Here is a 23,770-nt window from a genome sequence, read left to right on the forward strand (position 1 = left end):
AAAACGATAGAAAATGCTTCAAAGTGAGCAGCTCTGGGATCCAGGTTTGAAACCAGGACTGGCGAAAGCGGCAACCCCGCCGCCACCCACCCGTCTTTTCTCCGCCTTTCTCCCTACAACAGCCTCCCGCCCTCGTTTTATTTATTTTTTAATCAGATCTGAGATCCCATTGGAGGGAGTTCAGTAAATGAGGACATTTCCAGGACTGCGTGGCTTCTGCTGTTACTCTGGCATTGAATTGCCTCCGCGACTCACGAGTGAATTAATGTTGGACTGCGAAATCTAACGAGGAGAAGAGAGAAAGCAGGCGTTGATAGTGGTTAGGGGTCTCCGGGAAGATTTCTTTTTCTTTTTTAAATCTCCTTGGTATTATCTTGCAGCAGATGCTCTTGCGAGAGCGGCTCGTTCCTCTGCAAGCTTGCAGAAGTGAGCCGGTAGAGATGCATCATCGCAAAGGAACTGCACTGACCTTTACTTATTTTTAAGGAAACGCTGTAAGGTAAGCAACCTCGCGCTACAAATCAGCTGAAATTTCTGGGGAAACTGCAGACGCTGCCCCCCCAGATTCCCCGAGGATCAAGAGTGCCTTGACACAAGCCTCAGCATCATGCCGGAATGAGGCTTCGGGAGAACAGTGAGTTACCATGGCTGCCTAATTAAAACTTCACAGGGAGAGAAGTATGAGCATGCATATACGAGGCGCGTAACATTTCAAGGGGGAGGGCGAAGGAGAGAGAAAGCGGTTTTTGTTATGCAATAGGACGTGGCTCCCCTTCCCATCCAACGGTAGCACCTTACAAGTTTCAGGGGAAATAAAGGCAGCGGGCGGGGAGGGGGGAGAAGCTGAGGGAATACTACTCCACATGTCCTCGAATTGCGCTCTTCTAGAAAAAAAAATGCCCACAAATCGGGTGGCTCGCTATTCATTTTACAACAAATGCTGAGGCGGACGGGGTTGCTCCTTTCCCCGGGCGTAATTTGGCAACTAATCCTTCCCGCTGGCTCTGAAGATTTTTCGCCGCCGCCGTTACTATTACTCGCTTTTCGTCCAGAAAAGGAGATTCTAAATGACGTCCGCCCTGGGGCTGGGGGGAGCTGCGTGATACACGGAGACTTATCCCAAGTCAAATTAACGTGCCACTAAGTTGAAGTGCGGTAGAGAACTTCCCACAGAAAGACACACCGCGGACCTTGGTGTGATTATTATCTATGGCTTTGAAGTCGGGGCTGTATGAGGAGAACCGTTCTCCGGAAAATTCTCCTCCCCTTTAAAGCCCACTAAGCAGGTAAATCCCATTGAGATGCGCCAGGTTAAAAGGAAAAGAAAGTGAGCAAAACGCGCGTATCGGGATCCAAAGTCACAGCGGCCAGCTCGCCGGGACCTTGCGTCCTGCTGCCTCATGCTGACAGGGAGGGGGGGAGGTGTCCGCCTTGCGTCTTTAGCACTCGAATAAAAATCCTCTCCTGTGACCTCAGCTTCTCCACTTCATAAAACGCTACAGCGAGCTCCAATAATAACTGGGCGCAAAGATTGCAGCTAGAGAAGCTGGCTTTTGGAGGAGGGGGGATAGAAAAGGCTGGAGAGTTCAAATGTCTTTTTTACACGCCCGGGAAGCCCTGGAACGAAATGCTGTGTTACTCTGAACGGTTGTCTCCAAAGATCCTGTCCCAAAGGAGGAGTAGCCTCCTTGGCATTGCAAAGCTAGAGAAGGCAGTGAAGTGGTATAATTTCGACCTTGGCCGGTTGAAATGGGTGAGATCCGACAGGCACATAGGGGATTATTTAACTCATTATTAGCTGGAAAAGAGATTAGAAAGATCATTCATTGCATCCCAATTCTGGAAAGCAAATGCATGCTGTACTAAAATATAGGAGGTATACAAACAAAATGCTATAAAGAATTGTCCATGGGTTCCTTTCCTTTCTGCATTCTGAAGTTCATACCTCTCATATGTAATGTAATCTCTGATTCTAAAGGTATGTAGGTTAGGATCAAGATTATGGATGAAAAATTACTAGGCAGACATCACATGATGTAACCATTCCATCATTATGCATTTATTCATAATTTCACTATTTAAGTTTTTAATAGAAATGTTAAACTAGGAAGATAAACTAATAGCTGCATATGTGTGTGTGTGTGCAGATGATACTTCCATGTTACAGGTAGATGAGTTATTACTAAAATTAAAAATAAATTTTAGTTTTTGTTATATTTATGTTCATCTTATAATCAGCAAAAATGCAAGTGTGCTGAATTTAACAACATACCTCAATCTCATTACTAGTAGATACATTAGAGCATTTTTCAACAATATCTGCACAATTTTCTCTTAAAGTATTTTAATGTGAATTCATGTGTTCAATATTAATTTCATATTAGTTTAATCACATTAGCATGAATTTTAAATAGGTTTTAAAGTGGGATCAATATTCTAGTTTCAAATGAATTTTATCTAAAATATTGTGAACATTTTAAATACCTGAAAATTGTTATTTATTAGAAATAAATGAGTAATCAATTAATTACAAAAATGATAATGAAATAAACCACTGATCAAAGGTTTAAAAATTTAAAGTGCTTAACATTCAGTACACTAGTTTCTTCATTAAGTTAAAAAGGCAACCCTTACAGAAACACCTTAGAATGTTGCAAGTGAGCAATTTTGTTGAGAGGGATAGATATCAGACTGAAAAAGACTGAATAAAAATAATCCAATAGTAAACTATTAACAATAGAATTATGTGAGCAACCATGAAATGTGAAGTAATTGCTATTGCATATGAGAAAAAGAAAGCGGAATTGTTTTTTAAATTAATTCCCCCACCCAAAGAAATTTAGGGCTGAGAAATAAAGTACATAGCATTGTTATTTTTGTATCAACATAACAAAGCAATCCTAAAGATATATTCACAATAAATCCTATTGAATTCAATTGGTGCCTTATTCCAAACACTGGATAAAGGATTGCAGTCTAATTGAAAAAGTTCTTAAATATGTCCTGAGTCACAAGCAGCAACTATAACCACTAATAGAAAACCAGCCATCTTTAACATAATGCTGTCCAGATGTGAGGGGATTAATATTCAAATTTAGTGGACATAGAGAGGAACAGTTTAGAGAAAATTTGAACTAAAAGAAGAGTTCTTTCTCTTAAAAACAAGTGTAGAACCCAGTATTAACACATATACACAGAACTTTATGAAAGACTGCAAAAACTAAAAAAAAAATAGTTTTTTCCATATACTTTACGAGTGATCATAAATTTGGAACTTAAGTTTCATAATGAAACTAAATATACAGTTCAATGCTGAATGGAAGTCATTTATTATTGTGCATGATAAATGCCAGTTGCTGTAGATAAATAAGAAAAAATATCTGTATTCTCAAATCTAGAAAATAATATAACTTGAAAATAGCATAAATGAAAAAAATACAAAATAGTAGTTTTTAATTATGATTCTGTCCCTAAATTTTACAGAATGCAATAAAACTTTTCAACTCTTATGTATTTGACACTTTAAAGAAACTAGTGACATTGCCTGACCAATATGCTAGACTGCCAAATTGCATTGCCAAAGATGTTCTATAGTTCTGAAATTACTTTCTAGTTTTCATTTATAAACGATGCATCTACAGGGCTCTGTGGGTCTTGCTCATAATGGTATTAAATGACAAATCTCATGCTTAAGGGTCACTTTGTTAGAATTGATTAATAAGACATAACCAGTCTTCTCATTATTGACATTACTGTTTTGGCATTTATCAGATCTTTTTTTCCTAAGGCACATCTGCATTTGCAACTTGAGAAAGGTTTTCAAACTACAGTATGTATAAAAACATATTGCTAATTAATATCCTTTTAAAATGTTAATGTTTTATAAACAAACTATGAACATAACATACAAAGGTTTCATAGGCACATTCATTTTATTTACAAAGTATTCGCTTTTCTATTAATCTCACAAATTATTTATATATAATCTTGTTGATATCCTTCTGCATACGTTTTACAGATCAATCAGTTAAAAGTGCAGTTGGTTAATATCTAACATAGTTAACATCACTGCATGAGATATATCACCAGTGAAGTAGAACATACCCCGATGATTTGGACTAATAACCAATAAAACTAATGAAATTTTGCCATATCACTGGAAAGTAGTTCTGGAGCAAATGATTTATACCATCATATGATGCACTTGACACTGCATTAAATGATGAGTCACGTAGCATGTTTTCCCTTTAAAATGTAAAAATAGTTATATAAAACATGGTGATTCTGTTTGTTTATGCTGGGTTAATATGATTCTAGTTCATGGGTTGACTTCATCAAAAGCCTATATAACTGAAAAAAATGGACAGCTCAGTAAACTCAACTGTTTTCAGTACACAATTCTCAAACAGAATTCTATATAAATTAGCTTCACAGTTCAACTGTAAAGTTTCAAACAGATTTATGTCAAGACACTGTCAGCGTGAATAATTACAGCATAGGGTTTAACATTTTTAGATAACCTCATTCATGAATCATTACAAGTGATTAATGCTCCAGTGTACATTCATGAATAATTTAATTCACAGAACCTGGGGCTAAGGGCATAACAAAAATTCAAAGACTACAGTAACCTACATCTAGTCTTGGGTATTCAGAAAACCCAGAAGACTATACAAATTAGATTTTTATATCTTCAACAGAAAGAAGACCCATTATTAAAGAAGTCCAAAGAATCAATGTATTAGTTTCAAGATAGTAAGTGCTTGAATTTTCCCCCAAACATTTTGCAGCTTATCATTTTTCAAATTGTTTTATAAACTGTGGCATTCAAGTTCTATTTACTTTTAGTTCTGTAGGCCAACCAAATTATTGGCACAGTGAATTTATAAAATGCAGGAAGACAGACATAATATATAACCAAGAAGAGAGGGGCCTTAAATTCTATGTGAGCAGCTGGAACAATCAAAAGGAGAAAAAATAATCTCAAAACTGTATAGTAATATCAATTAAAGCATTTAACTAGACATAGTATAATTATACAACAACATTGTTATTCCTCTCCACTCCTGTTTTCCTACTTTTCAGACTCTCTCCCTTATGCAGCAAAACTAGAGGTACTCAAGGAAGTTAGGCAAGTAAAGAAATAAGGCCATGTCTGTTTCTGTGCAGTTAAATGTCCTGTCTAGGATTTAGGGTTGTGCCAAGGAACTATTAGATGTAGTGATGACCATCAACGTGGATAATTTTAAATAGAGGATTGAACCAAAAAATGCATTTTAAATTAAATCAGTACATTTATAGGGGATAAAGACTGTCAGACTACTAGTTTTTATGGTTCAGTTATCTTTGATATCAGAGCTAATATGGATGAATGAATTATCAGGTGTGTTTTTGTTTTGTCAACTTTTCACAATCTTTTCATAGCCATAAAGAGACCAGAATGCCAGATTACATTTGTCCTTCATCTGATCCTCCACAGCTTTTCTTAGCCTGTTTTCATTGCACCTCACTTACATATTTGATGGTTCTTTGGCATCAGGTTAGGGAAGGCTGACCATAATGTTCCTTTTAAGTAAATGTACTGTCTCAAAATGTTTACATTAGGAAAAGCAGGAATGTTACTGAAGTGGTTATATAACTGTTTATAATTTTATTTATTTATGTACTTTCACATTCCACATGTATATATTATACATGGTAGTACATGTTTCTTTCAGCATAAGTTGCATTTTTTCATCACATATGAAAAACTTTGACATTTAATTCTACATTCGGGTCATTTAGTGAGTTATTAAAAGTACACAATGAGTTATTTCAAACAAAATGTCTACAGTAAAATATATAAAATTGCTATTGCATGTAAAGTTTTATCAGAAGACACATGACAGTTATGTTTCTGCAACATAACTAAGATACTATTTCTCAAGAAGTGGTAATGTCTTAATGACAAGAGTTCAAGTTGAACAAAATATCCTTCCTTAATCTTCAGTTCCATTTTTCTCTGCCAAATATCTGGGAAGTAGCATCATAACTCAGAAGGGCATGTACAGAGAACAAGTTACAACTAAGATCCAAATGCAGTGCTGATTTTATCTCTTCTATGTTCATACTTCGCTATTTTCATGAATCCTGTTTTTTGTTTTAATCTAAACAGTATTATTTACTCTCCCAAGTATAAACAGTACAGACTTCTGCAAACAATATATTTTCTTGAAGTAGCAACACTTTTTTATAACTTGTCATTGTTTGTTTTTTATTGAGATTTTCCTTGTTTGTCTGTCACTGAGCATATTAAAATCTATATATTGTTCGTTAAACCTCTTAAACTTTAAAAAAAATATTTAGTGTCAGTACTGTTTATACATTTGTACATTTAACAACTGAAATTGAATTTCTAGATAGTCTCAAATCATCCTTTAACAGAGGAATCGGGAAATACAAGTATGAGCTTTCCATATGTATGTACAAGAAATATAACAGTTGCTAAAGTTGACAGAGAAGAGAGATACAAGAAGAAATACCTTCCACACATAAACTGGGTCTTCTGTTGTAACTGTCAAAGACTGTTCCAGTTCTAACCACACAGTATATGCCAGGACCATTATAGCTAGCTTATAGTTAGGTTGTCTACTATTATAGTCCTCCTTAAATGCTGGAATAGCATCTGACAATCAATCTGGGCTATTTCATAATGCAATGTTGAGTTTTCTATTCCTTTAGTAAAGGAAATAGTTTATTTGACTAACAAATGAAGCACTGAACTGTATTTGTAAGATATATGACAGTAGTGATTTCTTCATAGCATTCATAGAACTGCATGGCAATTTACAAATATTCCTCATATTTGTGCAATGGTAAATTCAGATGAGAGACCAACCCATAAATGATTACTGCACTTATGTACTTCAATAAAACACTTCGATGGATTTTCATTTTCATACACATCTATGCACACGTACACACACACACACACACACACACACACACAGAGTCATACATATCTTGGAATAAAAGCTTATAATCAGTGGCTACTATGCATGGAAATAGTTTACCATAAAGAATGCAAGCCATTTGTTCTCATTGCTGTGAGAAAGCTTTCAATTCATTTAGCATCTGAAAACATACAGTGATATTACTATTTTGTCATATTCTGTTTCGGTTTTTAGTTTCAATAATATGGTAATCATTTCTAAGATGACATAGCCCTGTTTATACACTTGCTTCCTTACGATGAGACTGATCTCTTTCATAAAATGTTTTATATCATAGGTAACACTACATTGTTGCTTCCTTTTACTTTTGAGGACTGACACTCTTTTCCATCAGATTGAATTGGTGGAAGCGTCAGGGATTATTAGAATGTTGGGGCACTCTCAATAAGAATGCTTTCTTTCATGTGTCACTGTCCTGTCACTAAGCATATATTAAATTGTTACCTTATAAAGCAATTATCAACCACAACTATCTGTTGTATCATTAATAGATCATAGGAATGCTTATCTTTGTTCAGCATAGTTAAGATTAGTATCACTGTTCTAGGTTATTTCCTTTCGGTTCATTCGCCATACTGCTAATTGCCTTTTGCCATAGTGGTTAAGAAAAATGAGGTTGAATATATGTCTAATGTTTGTATATGCAAAAAACAACAACAACAAACACCTAGTAATTTTTTCACTGTGACTCCTGCCCAAGGAGGATGAATCCAGTATGATATCTGTCAGATATTACACCACAGAACACTAGGCAAAAAGTTACTGGAAACTAGCAGGTTTCAGAATAGATGAATAGCCCTTTATATATCAGTAATTGATAAAGTTCAAGGAAAGAACAGTGGTGAAACAGATTCTTATAATAACATAGACCTGTCTGTTGGGCTCTAGGTACTACTGTGAAATTGGACTATAGGCTTCAATTGCTACTAATCTTAGACTCTTAATCATGTCTATGTTATGAAAAGAACAGATGTAATAATATGTTGCTATGGAGTTCAACATCATCAAGCTTATATTGGACAAATTGGCTTGCACTTTTTGTTGCATCAAAGAAGGAATGGTATATTTCTCATTTTTCACTACATGAAGAACAGAAGCCATGATGAAATAAACCAGTTGGAATCCCTAAAGTGAAATAACATTGCTAGATATTTGTGAAAGTGCACAATTTTACAGTAATTTGTCTTTGGTTGCTTGTGTGATAGTTATGGCAACTACTGAGAAAACATTTTTTATCTTTGTTGCGTAGTGAGAGTTCTGAAAGTTCTGCAGTATAAACATTGTTTTTCTTCTGCAGATGTTATTTATTCAATCAGATGCTTCAAACATCTTCACATCATTTTTAATTAGTTTAGTTGTTGTTGCTGTGATTTCTACATCAGCACTTTCTTCCTTCACACTTACTATAGTGTTATTGGAGAAAAGACTGAAGCATTTTTGAATATTGCCTCTACTTCTTTTTACCTGTTAAGTCAGTGATTGCAATCTTATTATTGAGCTGTTCTTGAACTTTATTATTTGAGTGCTATCCTGAATATCATCAGAAAGTGCTCAGATCTTCCTTGTTCTTTTTAACTGAATGTGGTATGATTTTTTTTGTTCCTCAAATTATTTATATGTTTATTCCTCTTTGCTTGGCTCCTTTTCTAACTGCCACATTTTAGCTGAAATTTAATCAATCAGCATTGAAGCTATGTGAAAGTATTTTCTGAGTCCTGAAATTAACCTGGCATTATTTATGCATGCTTATAGATTATATTTCTTGGGAGTGGGGAAGTCAGCCCTATACACTCTGATTTTAGTTTTAATTTCTGATGCTGCAAGAGCCTTGTATATTATTGAAAAAATAAGTTAAATGGCAATTAACTCCTTTCCACTAATACAAGTAAATGTGTTTAATAGAAGAAAAATACTTATATATATATAGTTTGAACTGTTTTAACATTTATGTATAATCAGCAATGCTCTTATCACTTCTGCATTATATCTTCTGGCTTCAGTTAAATAATTAATGCCATCATTTCTCCCCACCTCCACCCCCATTACTGTCGATTTTTTGTACGGATTCTTATGACAAATCTGGACATCAACGTTTGGCATCATGTAGAAGTGAAAGGTTCACACTGTCCAAATTATTTTAATAGGGTTTTTTTTCTGACTCTGAAATACAGCTATCAAATAAATGGGCTAACCTGAAATGATAACTCAGTTCTTAATAAATTGAATATGGGTCCCACAGACTTGACACCTTAAATTAGAAGCATCCAGTTAGTTTACTATCGTAGATTATGGGTTGGCTTGTACTATGTTACAGGTTCAATAACCTTTTTCTTCCTTTTAAAAAAATTACACTGTATATCTACTAAAAAGTAAAAAGCCCCCTAAAGAATTTCAAATCAATTTTTATCTCCTTTTGTACTTCTGTTATTTTTTTATTCATATTGCTGGTAGTTAAAATGGATTTTCCTCTACATTCTAAAGTGGGTGGAGTGTGAGAATGTTTGTGTATACACACATATTTTGCACTCATTTAAATCCTTAAATGCAGAATCAATTAGTTGACAGTCAGTGGTGTAGTGGGTAAGGCATTGACTACAAATCAGGAGACAGTGAGTTCTAGTCCTGCCTTAGGCACAAAGCCAGCTGGCTGATCTTGGACCAACGTCTCTCTCAGCCTTAGGAAGGAGACAGTGGAAAACCACTTTCGAAAAACCTTGCCAAGAAAACTGCATGGACTGGTTTATACAAAACCTGATTCAAAGGCACATACAAACACAATTCCTTGTGAATTGGTGTGAGAATGATATACAAGTAGTCCTCGACTTACAATAGGTCATTTAGTGACGGTTCAAAGTTACATCAGCACTGAAAAACATGACATCAATTTTCACACTTATGACCAGAACATCCCTATAGTCATGTGATCAAAATTCAGATTCTTAGCAATTCTCATATTTATGACCGTTGCAATGTCCTGGGGTTATGTGATCCCCTTTTGTGACCCTCTGACAAGCAAAGTCAATGGGGAAGGTAGATTCATTTAACAACTGTGTTACTAACAACTACAGCGATTCACTTAACAACTGGCAAGAAAGGTAGTAAAATGGGGCAAACTTACAACAAACGTTTCATTTAACAAAAATTTTGGGCTCAATTGTAGTCATAAATTGATGAATACCTATTGTAATCATACTATGTACTGATTAACAGTCTGGCTGCCATATATTTCAGTCATTAAAACTTGTGCAAATCTTTTTGACATTCAGGAAAAAGCAGCAACAAACATAATTATGCAAACACATTTTTTAATTAATTGCTTCATTATTGGTAGTTGAAACAAGTCTTTCAAGGCAAAGTATTTTCAGTGAGAGTAGGATCCCTTCCACAAAAAGGATGGATTGCAATCCAAGAGATTTTCTCACGATCTACACTATATTCCTATTTAACTTAAGTAATTTAAGCTTGTTTAATCATCAGGCCCAAAAGAACTTTAAATAAGTAACCCTTTCCATATATATTGGGACGGGGAGTTTTGTGACCTAACTGTTGAGATTGATATTGTTATTTAATTTGTGCCATTTTCTCCCAGTATGGCCCTTTAAAAAAACAAAAAACTTCTGATTACACCAGTGGTAGTCAACCTGGTCCCTACCGCCCACTAGTGAGCATTCCAGCTTTCATGGTGGGTGGTAGGGGTTTTGTCCAATACTGAAGCATTTTCCTTTTTTTAAATTTAATTGACTTTTTAAAAAATTTTCACAGCATTATTTAAAAATATTTTCATTAGGTTTTCATAAAATTCCCCGTGACAATTTAAATTTCTGAAAATATACTATTTGTATCGCCTGCACATAAGTTTAGTTCACGTTACGTAAGGGAAACTAAATGACACTATAGTGCGACCGCAAACAAAAGAGCCTCGTCCAAGAATAGCTCACGCATCTCCCCCCACACCACCCAGCTGTAACAGTCAAGCAGAGCTGGTAGCCGGCACCCCCCCAAACCAATCCATGATGCATGAGAGGCATGCGCAGACGAAGATACACAGTGCATTACTGGAAGCGGTGGGCGGTTAGAAAATTTTACGACTAACAGAGATACAAAAGTGGGCAGTAGGTATAGAAAGGTTGACTACCCCTGGATTACACATTTAATTATAATTCTCATAAACTGTTCATAAGAATTGTGAACAAGTGAAAGGCTGTAGAAAATACAAATAATGAACATTGTAAAAACAAATGCCTTGCCTTCATTCATGTAAAACCAAACTCATATTTCTACTGTTTCCTCAGATAACATGTCAGCATAGTTGAAACATCTGTTTTTATAAACATATTTATAACACCTCATTCCAGAGCCCAGAGGTTACATTTGTATGTTGACACAATAGTACAAAACAGATCTGTGTGAGACAGCATAAACCAAGATGGTCAGTTTTTGGCTGCAGTCGCATATCTCTCCTACAAATTGATAATGCAGACTTGCTCACTTCATTGCATTGGGTTAATCCTTAAGGGAACAGAGTTAGGGCATAACTTCTCCAATCAGACCATGAACTTTCTCCAGATTGAAGGAGAGTTTTTTAAAAGCATTCTTATAATTTCCTCTTTGGTGTGTAACTCTAACTGTAAAACTAAAAACTAAATCTTTTAATATTAAGTCTAATCTTCAGAAAATAATTTATCATCACCTTAATTGTGAGATCCCTTAGCTCTAGACCTAATTTAATTAGAATGTAGGGGCAAGGATTGAAGAAACAAAAGGTAGCCCTCATCATTTCAATCACCTTGTAAGTACTGTAATTAACTACCTAGTTAGAATCCAGAATAGCTGGACAAACAATTGCCAGTTTGATCTATTAATCTCATATTTTCTGTTGTTGATCTACAAATTTTACAAAGCTATTTATCAACTATTTTGGTTCATATATGAATCTTAGCAAAGACAGAGGTTTTCTTCACTGCCCTCACAACCTTAGTGAAGTTCTCCAAATGGATAATATCCACATGGACTTTAATCCAGATTTAAATGATTTAGTTATTTGTTGATTGATTTCAAAATTTGTATATTGTAAATGTCCATCTTAAATCAACTCTGGGTGGCTTCCAATCAATAAAACAATATAGATAGTCATCAACTTACAACAGTGCCTTTAGTGACCATTCAAAATCACAATGGCACTGAAAAAAAATGTCATGCTTTCTACAGTTATGACAGTTATAGCATCCCTATGATGACATAATCAAAATTCAGATATTTGGCAACTGATTCATATTTATGATGGTTGCAGTGTCCCTGGGTTATATAATGACCTTTTGCAATCTGACAAGCAACATCAATGGGGAAACCAGATTGACTTAACAACTGTGTTACTAACTTAACAACTGCACAGTTCACTTAACAACAGTGGCAAGAAAAGTTGGAAAATGGAGCAAAATTCACTTAACTTCTCACTTAGCAACAGAAATTTGCTATGCAGTCGTAAATTGAGGATTACCTGTCTACAGCCAACAAATAAAACTAAAAACAGAAAAACCTGATGCCCCAAATCTTGAATTCAAAATACTTTCAAACAGCACATGTACATTCAAAATGGGTGCATCAAAATTTAAACAGACTTCATTCCAACTGTTTGTGCATTTTGACTGTCCATATATTAGTTTTACAAACTTAATGACAGTATTTTTAAGGGTTTTTAATTGCCCTGTTGTATTTTATTTGGTATGTAACAATTTGATTTTCTTCATAAATGAAAATTGGGGGGGGGGATCAATTTTAAATAAAAGGCTGGCCTGGACATAGCAATGGCCCGTGGTGTTTCTGGCAACCAAAATGGGTCGCAAGGGGCCATGTGAGGCCCCCCGCACCCATTCTTGGCTGGACGGCCGCCTGCAGCACTATGCGGGCAAAAACAGCCCCATTTTGGCTGGCAGGGTGCTGTAGGAGGCATCCATCCCATCTCCCCCCACCTTCCCAGCTGGCCTGCGGAGAAGAACTACAATGCTGATCTGGCCCTCAAAGACACCCCTGCCATAGAGCATAAAGATAAAGTTGCATTTTTGAAAACTACAAGATGCATAGGAAAATAAAATTCTGTAAAGAAGTACAAAACAAAAATAAAAAATCAACAGAGGTAGAACTAAAAACCGATACAGAATGGACTTGTGCATTTGGAGGTATTTTTGGAATTAGTTTGACATATGGTATAATGGTAGGGTCTTATTCCTTAAATAAAAACTACTTATAAACAGGTGTTCTTTGACTTACAGCAGCAACTGGGACTGCAGGGATTGCTGTCAGTAAGTGATGTGGTCATAAAGCACAGCTGCAGTGTTTAGTGACAACAATCCCTGCAGCTTCAGTTGCCGTTGTAACTGATTATCAGAGTTGTTAAGTGAGGCAACCCCTTCAGGCTTCCTACAACCAAAGTCAGTGGAGAAGCTGGTGGGAAGTTAAGTGCCCCAGGTCTGCAGGCAAATAAATGGTTACTACTGGGTGGGAGAGGGAGTGAAGTGGGGGGGGAGTGTGTGCAAGAGGTGCAGTGCAAAGGAGTGCATAAGAGAAGCTGAGAGAATACATGAGAATTGTGGGGCGGGTGTGCAAGTAGGTTGGGAAAGGTATACAAGAGGCATCCCGCAGGTTTGGAAGGTGCAGGTTGGGTATTTGAGCAGGGATGTGCAAGTGGCTGGCACACGCAGAGAGGGACTGGTGTATGTGTCTGAAAGGAAATAGACACTCAACCTTCCCTGCTGGTTTCCATATCCATATTGCCTTTTTGAGGAAGCCAACAATGGAAAGTTGCAAATGGAGATCAGGCTATGGGATGTTGGGATGGCCAGAATTCTGAGAATCTGTTGTTAGCCATCATTTGTTCAACACTATTGTAACAATCACTGAACAAATGGTCATAGGTCAAGAACTATGTTACCTGTTGATAGAAATTTACAAGCTCAAGCATAAAGTGTCGGTCTAATAGCAATAAGAAAACTATGTGAATATATACTAAAGTTTTCACTAAACAAATGTCTAAAATCTGATTGGTGCTTAATATTCTGAACTGCTAGTTATTTTTTCTGTTTGACGACAGTTAGGTTGCCAATACTTCTAAAAGTATGTATTCAAGCATCATTTGTGTTCTCTGGAAGAGTAGATTTTGTCGATGGTTCCAAAAACACAAAGATTTATTGACGTTAAAAAGGGGTTTTATTTTCCAGTACCGTGTACAACCAATTAGTAATAGTATATTTGTTATATTTTAGGCTGAGTAACACGATGGCCAAAGGAACTGATCATGAGATGAGGAACCTTTCATCTCCAGCCTCACAATCCCTCAATGATGAAAGTAAGTGGTATGTCCCTGGATTTCTGTTGGTTTTATCTAATAGAACTTTTATACACATGGTGTGACATACAGTAGTTTATATAAAAATATTTATGTAACTTGTTTAGGAAACCTCATATAAATTAAATATTGACCAGAGAAGAAAAATAATTCAGGCTACAGGTGACTCATTATATAGATAAATTTATTTGAGAATTAGTTTCCATTTACTGTGTTTGTAAAGATTAGAGTTTTTTGTTTCTGTATTTATTTATAGTTGGTTTATACATATCCGCATCTAAAAAATAGTGATTCTGGGCAGTAAACACAGAATTAAAGCCAGTAAAACAAAAGGAATAAATAACAACAATAGTAAACATAGACACAATTACAGCACAGTGGCACCCAAAGGCAGTCAGAATTCAGCCACAGTTATGTGAGAAAACTGCAATGATGAGTTTACCCAACCTACAGGACCCAATATCCAAGTTTTCAAGGCTTTACAAAACACCAGCAGGGTTGAGTATTACCACTATTAATCTCACATTTCTTTCTAGAAGGTATTAGTATTATTCCATAGTATTTAATTTTCAAAATTACTGTCTAAGCAAATAAGTAAGCCCACTGGCTGTTTCTCAACCATAAAATTAGCAAAAAAACAGCATCAGGATATCAGCAATTTAATACTAAAATATGACCTTGTTCCCTATTCCCTATTTAGTATTTTTATTTGGTACCTAGTTGTATCTAAGTATAGTGCTGTATGTTTTCTCATCCTGTGAGATAGATGAACAATTATTTAATTGTTCTATATTTAATTAAATTTAATTTTAGTTCCTGATACTCAGGCAGGACAAATGAAAGAATCCCAGTGATTTCAGAGTGAACTGGTATAGAAATTAATAAATTAAAATCGGTAAGCCCATTTCATTTTCTAAAAAGAAAGAGCAAACACAACTCATGCACTTAAGAGTCTTAGCAAAGAAGAATTCATCCATCAAATTACTGTCCTAAAGTCCTTTGTATCCCAAATATATTTAGTTCAGTGTTATAATACATATATTTACTTGTATTGAAGCAAAGCAAATTCTTATTCACTAACCAACTTTACTTTACAGTTGCACCAAAGTAATGAATGTACAGAAATATTAAGGATTGACAGATTTTTGCATTTGTCTTTTAAAAGTATAACTTTAGTTCGTTCAGAGTAGCTAAAAAGAACGATGTTTATGAACTATTTTGAATTTATTTTCTTGACTGATGGAGTGAAATTGAATGCACATTTCATTTTCAAGGTAACAAAGTTGCTATTTCAGTATTGAGAAACTATAAGCTATTAGTATACTTACTGATAGGCTTCATCTTGTGATCACTATTTTCTTTTTCTCATGCCAGCAAATGATTTATATATTACTCCTGTTTTATGCAAATGTAGTATTTCCTTCTCCATAATGCTATTTAACTCCTTGGCTTTTGGGTACATAAAGTATCATCATTTTTATTTCTAACCTCTAAATTCCTGCAAATCCTTCTTAATTGTTTTTTTAATGACTTTGCTACTTTGCTTTGCTTTGTTTTATTTATTTTATTTATTTTAAGTGACCAAATTTACACTGGCCTTTTTTTTTTATTATTCAATTATGGCTGATTCTTTGAGACTGCCTGGACAAGTCCTTACAGTTTTCTAGCACGGTGTTTCATAAGTGGCTTGCCATTGCTTCCTTCCTATGGCTGAGAGAAAGTGACTATCCCAAGGCTTCATGGCCAACGTGGACTATTCATGCTCCCCTAGTTTCTATACAGATGCCTTCATCACTACACCAAATTGTACCGGTATATATAAGTGCAAATAATATTTGTTATTCCCCTTTAAATGTGTTTTTTCTGGTTTATTTCTTCAGTTTATTCTATAAACTGTTACTACAAGATAGCAAGTTTAAAACATTTTCCCTTACATAGTGAAAATGGATAAAAAATAACCATGGTTATGCTCTTTTTTCATGCAATTTGGCATTGTTCTTCAGAATATAACTTATTTTCTTGTCTTAGCAATCAGGCTAAATGTTTAAAACAGATGGCTGTTTATACACATTGACATTTCTCTTAAACATTATTCTTAAAAATAACGAGTATCATCCAATTTGCAATCAGTTCGGTTCAAAATGAATTGTAATAAATGCAGATCTGTTTGTCCTAAAAAAAATTAATTGAAGCTTTTGCATTGACGAGATTTAATCTCATGGCCTAAATTTATGATTTTAAGTTTACAGTAAGTTATTTCTATCTATAATCTCCTCAAGAGTTAATTATACTGTCATCAAACAAATGTAGCAAATGAAATGAAGAACCTCCAAATAAAAGGTAAATTATAAGGAAGGATATATTAGTTACCAAAATTATTCAGTGACAATCATTCTGCAGAATGAAAATATCTACTGCATAGCATTAAAACATCAATAATATATAGCATTTTTAATAACTGTTTCAGCTGCTTTTTCCCTCCTACCTCTCCTCACTATGGAAATAATGATTTCTGCATAAATATAGAGAGCATTCAGCCATAGCCAATAGTTGTTGTCCATTTGGCCAGGTTTGAATATTCTTAACCATATATGTTTAAGCAAGAACGTTTAAACATCATGGAGAACATAATCTTTTATATGCATAATGTGTTTCTGAGGGCTTACTGTCTCATTTACATCTGGAGGGCTGTGATATTACACTAAGTTATAATGTCAGCATAAAACAATTTAAAGCAGTATTATCTTTCCTAAGATAAGTACGTAAAGTGTTTTGAATACACTTCCCTATCTAAGACCACAGATAATCCTTCCATAATGACTGTTGCATAGTAACCATTCATAGTTATGACAGGCCACCTAAAAGCTACTTATGACACCGTTCCAAAGTTCTGATGGCTGCACACATCACATTTCAGGTACTTGGCAGCTAGCTCACCTTTATGGATGGTTGCAGCATTCCATGATCATGTGAGTATGATTTATGACATTTTTTGCCAGTTTCCAGCCTTATTTGGCTGGTTTCCAATAAAAAATGCCCATAGGGATACACTGATTTGTATTTAGTCACTTGTTAATGACTACCATATTCACTTGACCATGGTGTGTGTTTAACAATTGGAGCAAAAAAATAAATTCTTTATTGGCCAAGTGTGATTGGACACACAAGGAATTTGTCTTGGTGCATATGCTCTCAGCATACATAAAAGTTCATAAAATTTTACAATTGAATTCAGTAGGGATGTTAAATAGGTAGTACAAATTCTAATATTTTGCTGTTTAAAATTAACATTTCCTTATTTCTGTATGAATATTCTATAAACTGTTACTACAAGATAGCAAGTTTAAAACATTTTCCTTACATAGTGAAAATGGATAAAAATAACCATGGTTATGCTCTTTTTCATGCAATTTGGCATTGTTCTTCAGAATATAATTTATTTTCTTGACTGATGGAGTGAAATTGAATGCACATTTCATTTTCAAGGTAACAAAGTTGCTATTTCAGTATTGAGAAACTATAAGCTATTAGTATACTTACTGATAGGCTTCATCTTGTGATCACTATTTTCTTTTTCTCATGCCAGCAAATGATTTATATATTACTCCTGTTTTATGCAAATGTAGTATTTCCTTCTCCATAATGCTATTTAACTCCTTGGCTTTTGGGTACATAAAGTATCATCATTTTTATTTCTAACCTCTAAATTCCTGCAAATCCTTCTTAATTGTTTTTTTAATGACTTTGCTACTTTGCTTTGCTTTGTTTTGGGTTACTCATTTATTTTAAGTGACCAAATTTACACTGGCCTTTTTTTTTTATTATTCAATTATGGCTGATTCTTTGAGACTGCCTGGACAAGTCCTTACAGTTTTCGAGCACGGTGTTTCATAAGTGGCTTGCCATTGCTTCCTTCCTATGGCTGAGAGAAAGTGACTATCCCAAGGCTTCATGGCCAACGTGGACTATTCATGCTCCCCTAGTTTCTATACAGATGCCTTCATCACTACACCAAATTGTACCGGTATATATAAGTGCAAATAATATTTGTTATTCCCCTTTAAATGTGTTTTTTCTGGTTTATTTCTTCAGTTTATTCTATAAACTGTTACTACAAGATAGCAAGTTTAAAACATTTTCCCTTACATAGTGAAAATGGATAAAAAATAACCATGGTTATGCTCTTTTTTCATGCAATTTGGCATTGTTCTTCAGAATATAACTTATTTTCTTGTCTTAGCAATCAGGCTAAATGTTTAAAACAGATGTAAAGCAAGGTAATAAACTAAGATGTGATTCTTCTCCCTAAGTGGAAGAAAACTGCCACCTGCAGCATCTTAGTTGAATAGAATAGAATAGAATAGAATAGAATAGAATAGAATAGAATAGAATAGAATAGAATAGAATAGAACTCCCTCCAGGACTTCGTCAACTTCCGGACCTCTGAACCTTCCGTCGCGAGCTTAAAACACACTTATTCATCTGCGCAGGACTGGATTAGATTTTAAATTTACTGGTTTTAAATGGGTTTTATTATTTATATAGTTTTTAATAATTCGGCTATGTAGAATAAGTTTTTTAATTGTTATTTTAGTCTGTATTCATATGTACTTTTTACTTGCCTGTGAACCGCCCTGAGTCCCTAGGGAGATAGGGCGGTATATAAATGTGAAAAATAAATAAATAAATAAATAAATAAATTCTTTATTGGCCAAGTGTGATTGGACACACAAGGAATTTGTCTTGGTGCATATGCTCTCAGCATACATAAAAGTTCATAAAATTTTACAATTGAATTCAGTAGGGATGTTAAATAGGTAGTACAAATTCTAATATTTTGCTGTTTAAAATTAACATTTCCTTATTTCTGTATGAATATTCTATAAAAGTATAGCTTTGATGCATTACATTAAAAGTAAGATAATGTTTTTCTTCTAGAATATTGATTTTGTGGTAATTTGAAACCCAATAAATGTGGGTGGTTCCATTGCCAAGAAAGCAGTTAAGGGCTACATTTTCAGAAGTATTAACTTTGCCTATAAAGAAATAGGAGCGCTTTTAAAACAGATGGCTGTTTATACACATTGACATTTCTCTTAAACATTATTCTTAAAAATAACGAGTATCATCCAATTTGCAATCAGTTCCGGTTCAAAATGAATTGTAATAAATGCAGATCTGTTTGTCCTAAAAAAAATTAATTGAAGCTTTTGCACTGACGAGATTTAATCTCATGGCCTAAATTTATGATTTTAAGTTTACAGTAAGTTATTTCTATCTATAATCTCCTCAAGAGTTAATTATACTGTCATCAAACAAATGTAGCAAATGAAATGAAGAACCTCCAAATAAAAGGTAAATTATAAGGAAGGATATATTAGTTACCAAAATTATTCAGTGACAATCATTCTGCAGAATGAAAATATCTACTGCATAGCATTAAAACATCAATAATATATAGCATTTTTAATAACTGTTTCAGCTGCTTTTTCCCTCCTACCTCTCCTCACTATGGAAATAATGATTTCTGCATAAATATAGAGAGCATTCAGCCATAGCCAATAGTTGTTGTCCATTTGGCCAGGTTTGAATATTCTTAACCATATATGTTTAAGCAAGAACGTTTAAACATCATGGAGAACATAATCTTTTATATGCATAATGTGTTTCTGAGGGCTTACTGTCTCATTTACATCTGGAGGGCTGTGATATTACACTAAGTTATAATGTCAGCATAAAACAATTTAAAGCAGTATTATCTTTCCTAAGATAAGTACGTAAAGTGTTTTGAATACACTTCCTATCTAAGACCACAGATAATCCTTCCATAATTACTGTTGCATAGTAACCATTCATAGTTATGACAGGCCACCTAAAAGCTACTTATGACACCGTTCCAAAGTTCTGATGGCTGCACACATCACATTTCAGGTACTTGGCAGCTAGCTCACCTTTATGGATGGTTGCAGCATTCCATGATCATGTGAGTATGATTTATGACATTTTTTGCCAGTTTCCAGCCTTATTTGGCTGGTTTCCAATAAAAAATGCCCATAGGGATACACTGATTTGTATTTAGTCACTTGTTAATGACTACCATATTCACTTGACCATGGTGTGTGTTTAACAATTGGAGCAAAAAAATAAATAAAAAAATCATAAAATCAGGTTCTGTCTGTACATGCAGTCTGTGGATTGATTTACGATGGATATTCTGGATTCCACTTTAGTCATAAATGAAGGACTACCTGTGTATTTTTTTTGCCAAAGAAAAGCAGAGGAAATAAGGGAGGAGGAGCTCACCCCTTATTTGTTTGTATTAGGATGTAATCTGATGTCTACAACTATACTATATATATAATTTTAGAATGTAGTCTGAGTCTAAACTATCTTAGACGCCAAAGAATTTAGTCTAATTGTTGTATCACCCTATCTGACAGGAATTTTGGGTAACTTGAAAACTTGCACGTATTTACTACTACGTCTTTTGGATTTCATTATTTGCTTCTGTTATGTATGTATGGTACTATTTTTAAAGTTCTAATCTGTTAATCTATTATTTTTCATGAGATGGTGTTATTTATGCATTTTATAAAGACAAAAACCATTACCTTCCCACTCCCAAAAGCAAGACTTCATTTTTAGGTAGCTAGAGGGTCCTAAGCCTTCCTTCTTTCCTTCCTCCCTCCCTTCTTACAAAAAGTCACACCATTTGAATAAAAATATCCATAACTAGCGTAGTAACAGTCTTTCTAATACTGCTTTTTGATTTCAGGTACCACAGGAAGTGAGGAACCCAGCAAATGCTTGCTTGCAGTCTCTGAGGGTGAAGTTGATTCAGCAACATCACTTGCCTTAGAAATGAAATATGCATTGGATCCCAACCGACAAATCAAGAAGAGAAACAAAGCCCTACAGGTGAGATTCAAAGACATCTGCGAGGCCCAGAATGAGCAAAGGGAAAAACAGCTCTCTTTGTTACAGCAGACCGACCAAAAGGAAGCAAAATCCATCTCTTACAGAGCAGCTTACCGAAAATACATGACAGTGCCTGCCCGAAGATCAATCCCTAATGTTACTAAAAGTACAGGAGTTCAAACTTCACCTGAACTTAAAAAGTGTTACCAGACCTTCCCTTTGGACCGGAAAAAGGGAAATATAATCAAAAGCATAGCTTCAGTTGACACTTTTCCAAGTCAAAATAATGGATTCCTAATTGATGTTAAAGAGAAAGACAGCAAAATCTCAGGAGAGGCTGTTCAGTGCAGCAAGAAAGTCACTGGATATGTGACAGCTGAATTTATTTCACATACTAATGAACGCATGAACGCAATAGAGCCGCTTTCTAAGGACAACTGTTTGGAGACATGTATAAGCACTGATTTGCACAGCTGTAGTAAAGAATCTCCTTCTCTACAGGACTCAGCAGCTTCAGTTTTAGAAGAGCCTGATTACTCTTTGCATGACAAAGCAAAACACCACACTGGGCCATTGAGGTACGAGGAAGCTAATCCAGCCAGCCAAGGAAAAGTGTTCAAGACAGAAGTAGCTTCTGTCTACTTGCCCGCATCTGGTTCACACATCTCACTGGCTGACCAGCAACATTCGGCAGCAACAGGGAACTGGTCCCTGTGTCCAGCCGAGGAGGAGGACAGAAAAAGAACTCTGCATCTTAATGGTCTGCAGTCACAAGCTGTAAGTACAGTTCAGGCCTGTCCCATGCAGGCACAGTGCCAGTCTACCCAATGTAACGAACAGACCCTTCTGGTAAATGTTTCATCTATGGAAGGAAAACAGCCTTGTCAGACAGCAGTTGCTGTGAGTGAAGGATGTCAACAAATTGTGCCTCACACTGAAGTAGTAGATTTGAAAGCACAGTTACAGATGATGGAGAATCTGATCAGCTCCAGTCAGGAAACCATAAAGGTCTTGTTGGGTGTTATTCAGGAGTTGGAAAAGGGAGAAGCTCATAGAGAAGGGTAAGTTGATTTTTAGTTTAGTTTTTTTGATATATGCAAGAATCTCATTTGGGGAGGAAAATCACTTGCATGAATTCTGTTGAAAAATTTACATGTTTCTGTTTACTCAGGTGTTAGAATTGCTCAAAAAGCATGTGCAACATATGTGTCACCTTTCTTTATTAATATGGATTATTTTAATGAATAGTTATTCCTGACTCACAGTACTTGAAAATTATAATTTAGCATCTAACTTCACAGTAATGTATTAATGCTTTAGATGACCTTTATTTCATTGTGTTCTAATGATCTTACAATGTATGTGCTTTAGTACAAAGATACTCCTAAAAATACGCTTCTGGTAACAGAACTGCTTTCAAAGAATATTAAAATTAAAATATATCACTTATATATATTTGTCATAAAACAAAGGGTCATGTTAAAGCTAATAATATCTGCTATATGATTACCCAAGAACTCTTTCATTAATTATTTAAAACCAGAAGAGACTAGGAGGCAACAGAAAAGATTGTTTAGAATGCTGAAGCTGCCCAAAACAAAAGCATCATTTCAATCACCTTGTAAGTACTGTAATTAACTACCTAGTTAGAATCCAGAATAGCTGGACAAACAATTGCCAGTTTGATCTATTAATCTCATATTTTCTGTTGTTGATCTACAAATTTTACAAAGCTATTTATCAACTATTTTGGTTCATATATGAATCTTAGCAAAGAAGAATTCATCCATCAAATTACTGTCTAAGCAAATAGTAAGCCCACTGGCTGTTTCTCAACCATAAAATTAGCAAAAACAGCATCAGGATATCAGCAATTTAATACTAAAATATGACCTTGTTCCTATTCCTATTTAACTTAAGTAATTTAAGCTTGTTTAATCATCAGGCCCAAAAGAACTTTAAATAAGTAACCCTTTCCATATACATTGGGACGGGAGTTTTGTGACCTAACTGTTGAGATTGATATTGTTATTTAATTTGTGCCATTTTCTCCCAGTATGGCCCTTTAAAAACAAAAACTTCTGATTACACCAGTGGTAGTCAACCTGGTCCCTACCGCCCACTAGTGAGCATTCCAGCTTTCATGGTGGGTGGTGAGTTTATCAATACTGAAGCATTTTCCTTTTTTAAATTTAATTGACTTTTTAAAAATTTTCACAGCATTATTTAAAATATTTTCATTAGGTTTTCATAAAATTTTACAATTGAATTCAGTAGGGATGTTAAATAGGTAGTACAAATTCTAATATTTTGCTGTTTAAAATTAACATTTCCTTATTTCTGTATGAATATTCTATAAAAGTATAGCTTTGATGCATTACATTAAAAGTAAGATAATGTTTTTCTTCTAGAATATTGATTTTGTGGTAATTTGAAACCCAATAAATGTGGGTGGTTCCATTGCCAAGAAAGCAGTTAAGGGCTACATTTTCAGAAGTATTAACTTTGCCTATAAAGA

General features: G+C 34.8%; 2 protein-coding genes across 9 annotated transcripts in view; one reads left to right on the forward strand and one right to left on the reverse strand.

Annotated features, from left to right (window-relative positions):
* Window positions 1–23,770, reverse strand: part of DOCK1 (dedicator of cytokinesis 1) — a 513,270-nt gene that overhangs the window by 262,801 nt on the left and 226,699 nt on the right. The window lies entirely within an intron of this gene.
* Window positions 40–22,360, forward strand: LOC131201243 (inhibitory synaptic factor 2A-like). 3 transcript variants are annotated; one of them, XM_058189029.1, is made up of 3 exons: window positions 40–634; window positions 14,252–14,334; window positions 21,110–22,360. In XM_058189029.1, the coding sequence occupies exons 2-3, from the start codon at window positions 14,265–14,267 to the stop codon at window positions 22,315–22,317; spliced, it is 1,278 nt and encodes a 425-aa protein (XP_058045012.1). In that variant the 5' UTR covers window positions 40–634; window positions 14,252–14,264; the 3' UTR covers window positions 22,318–22,360. The 3 variants fall into 3 exon arrangements, with proteins under 3 accessions (XP_058045012.1, XP_058045013.1, XP_058045011.1); XM_058189030.1 differs by having other exon boundaries at window positions 40–499; window positions 14,252–14,341; XM_058189028.1 differs by having other exon boundaries at window positions 40–499.

This window comes from Ahaetulla prasina, chromosome 6, assembly GCF_028640845.1.
Source record: "Ahaetulla prasina isolate Xishuangbanna chromosome 6, ASM2864084v1, whole genome shotgun sequence".
NCBI lineage: Eukaryota > Metazoa > Chordata > Lepidosauria > Squamata > Colubridae > Ahaetulla > Ahaetulla prasina.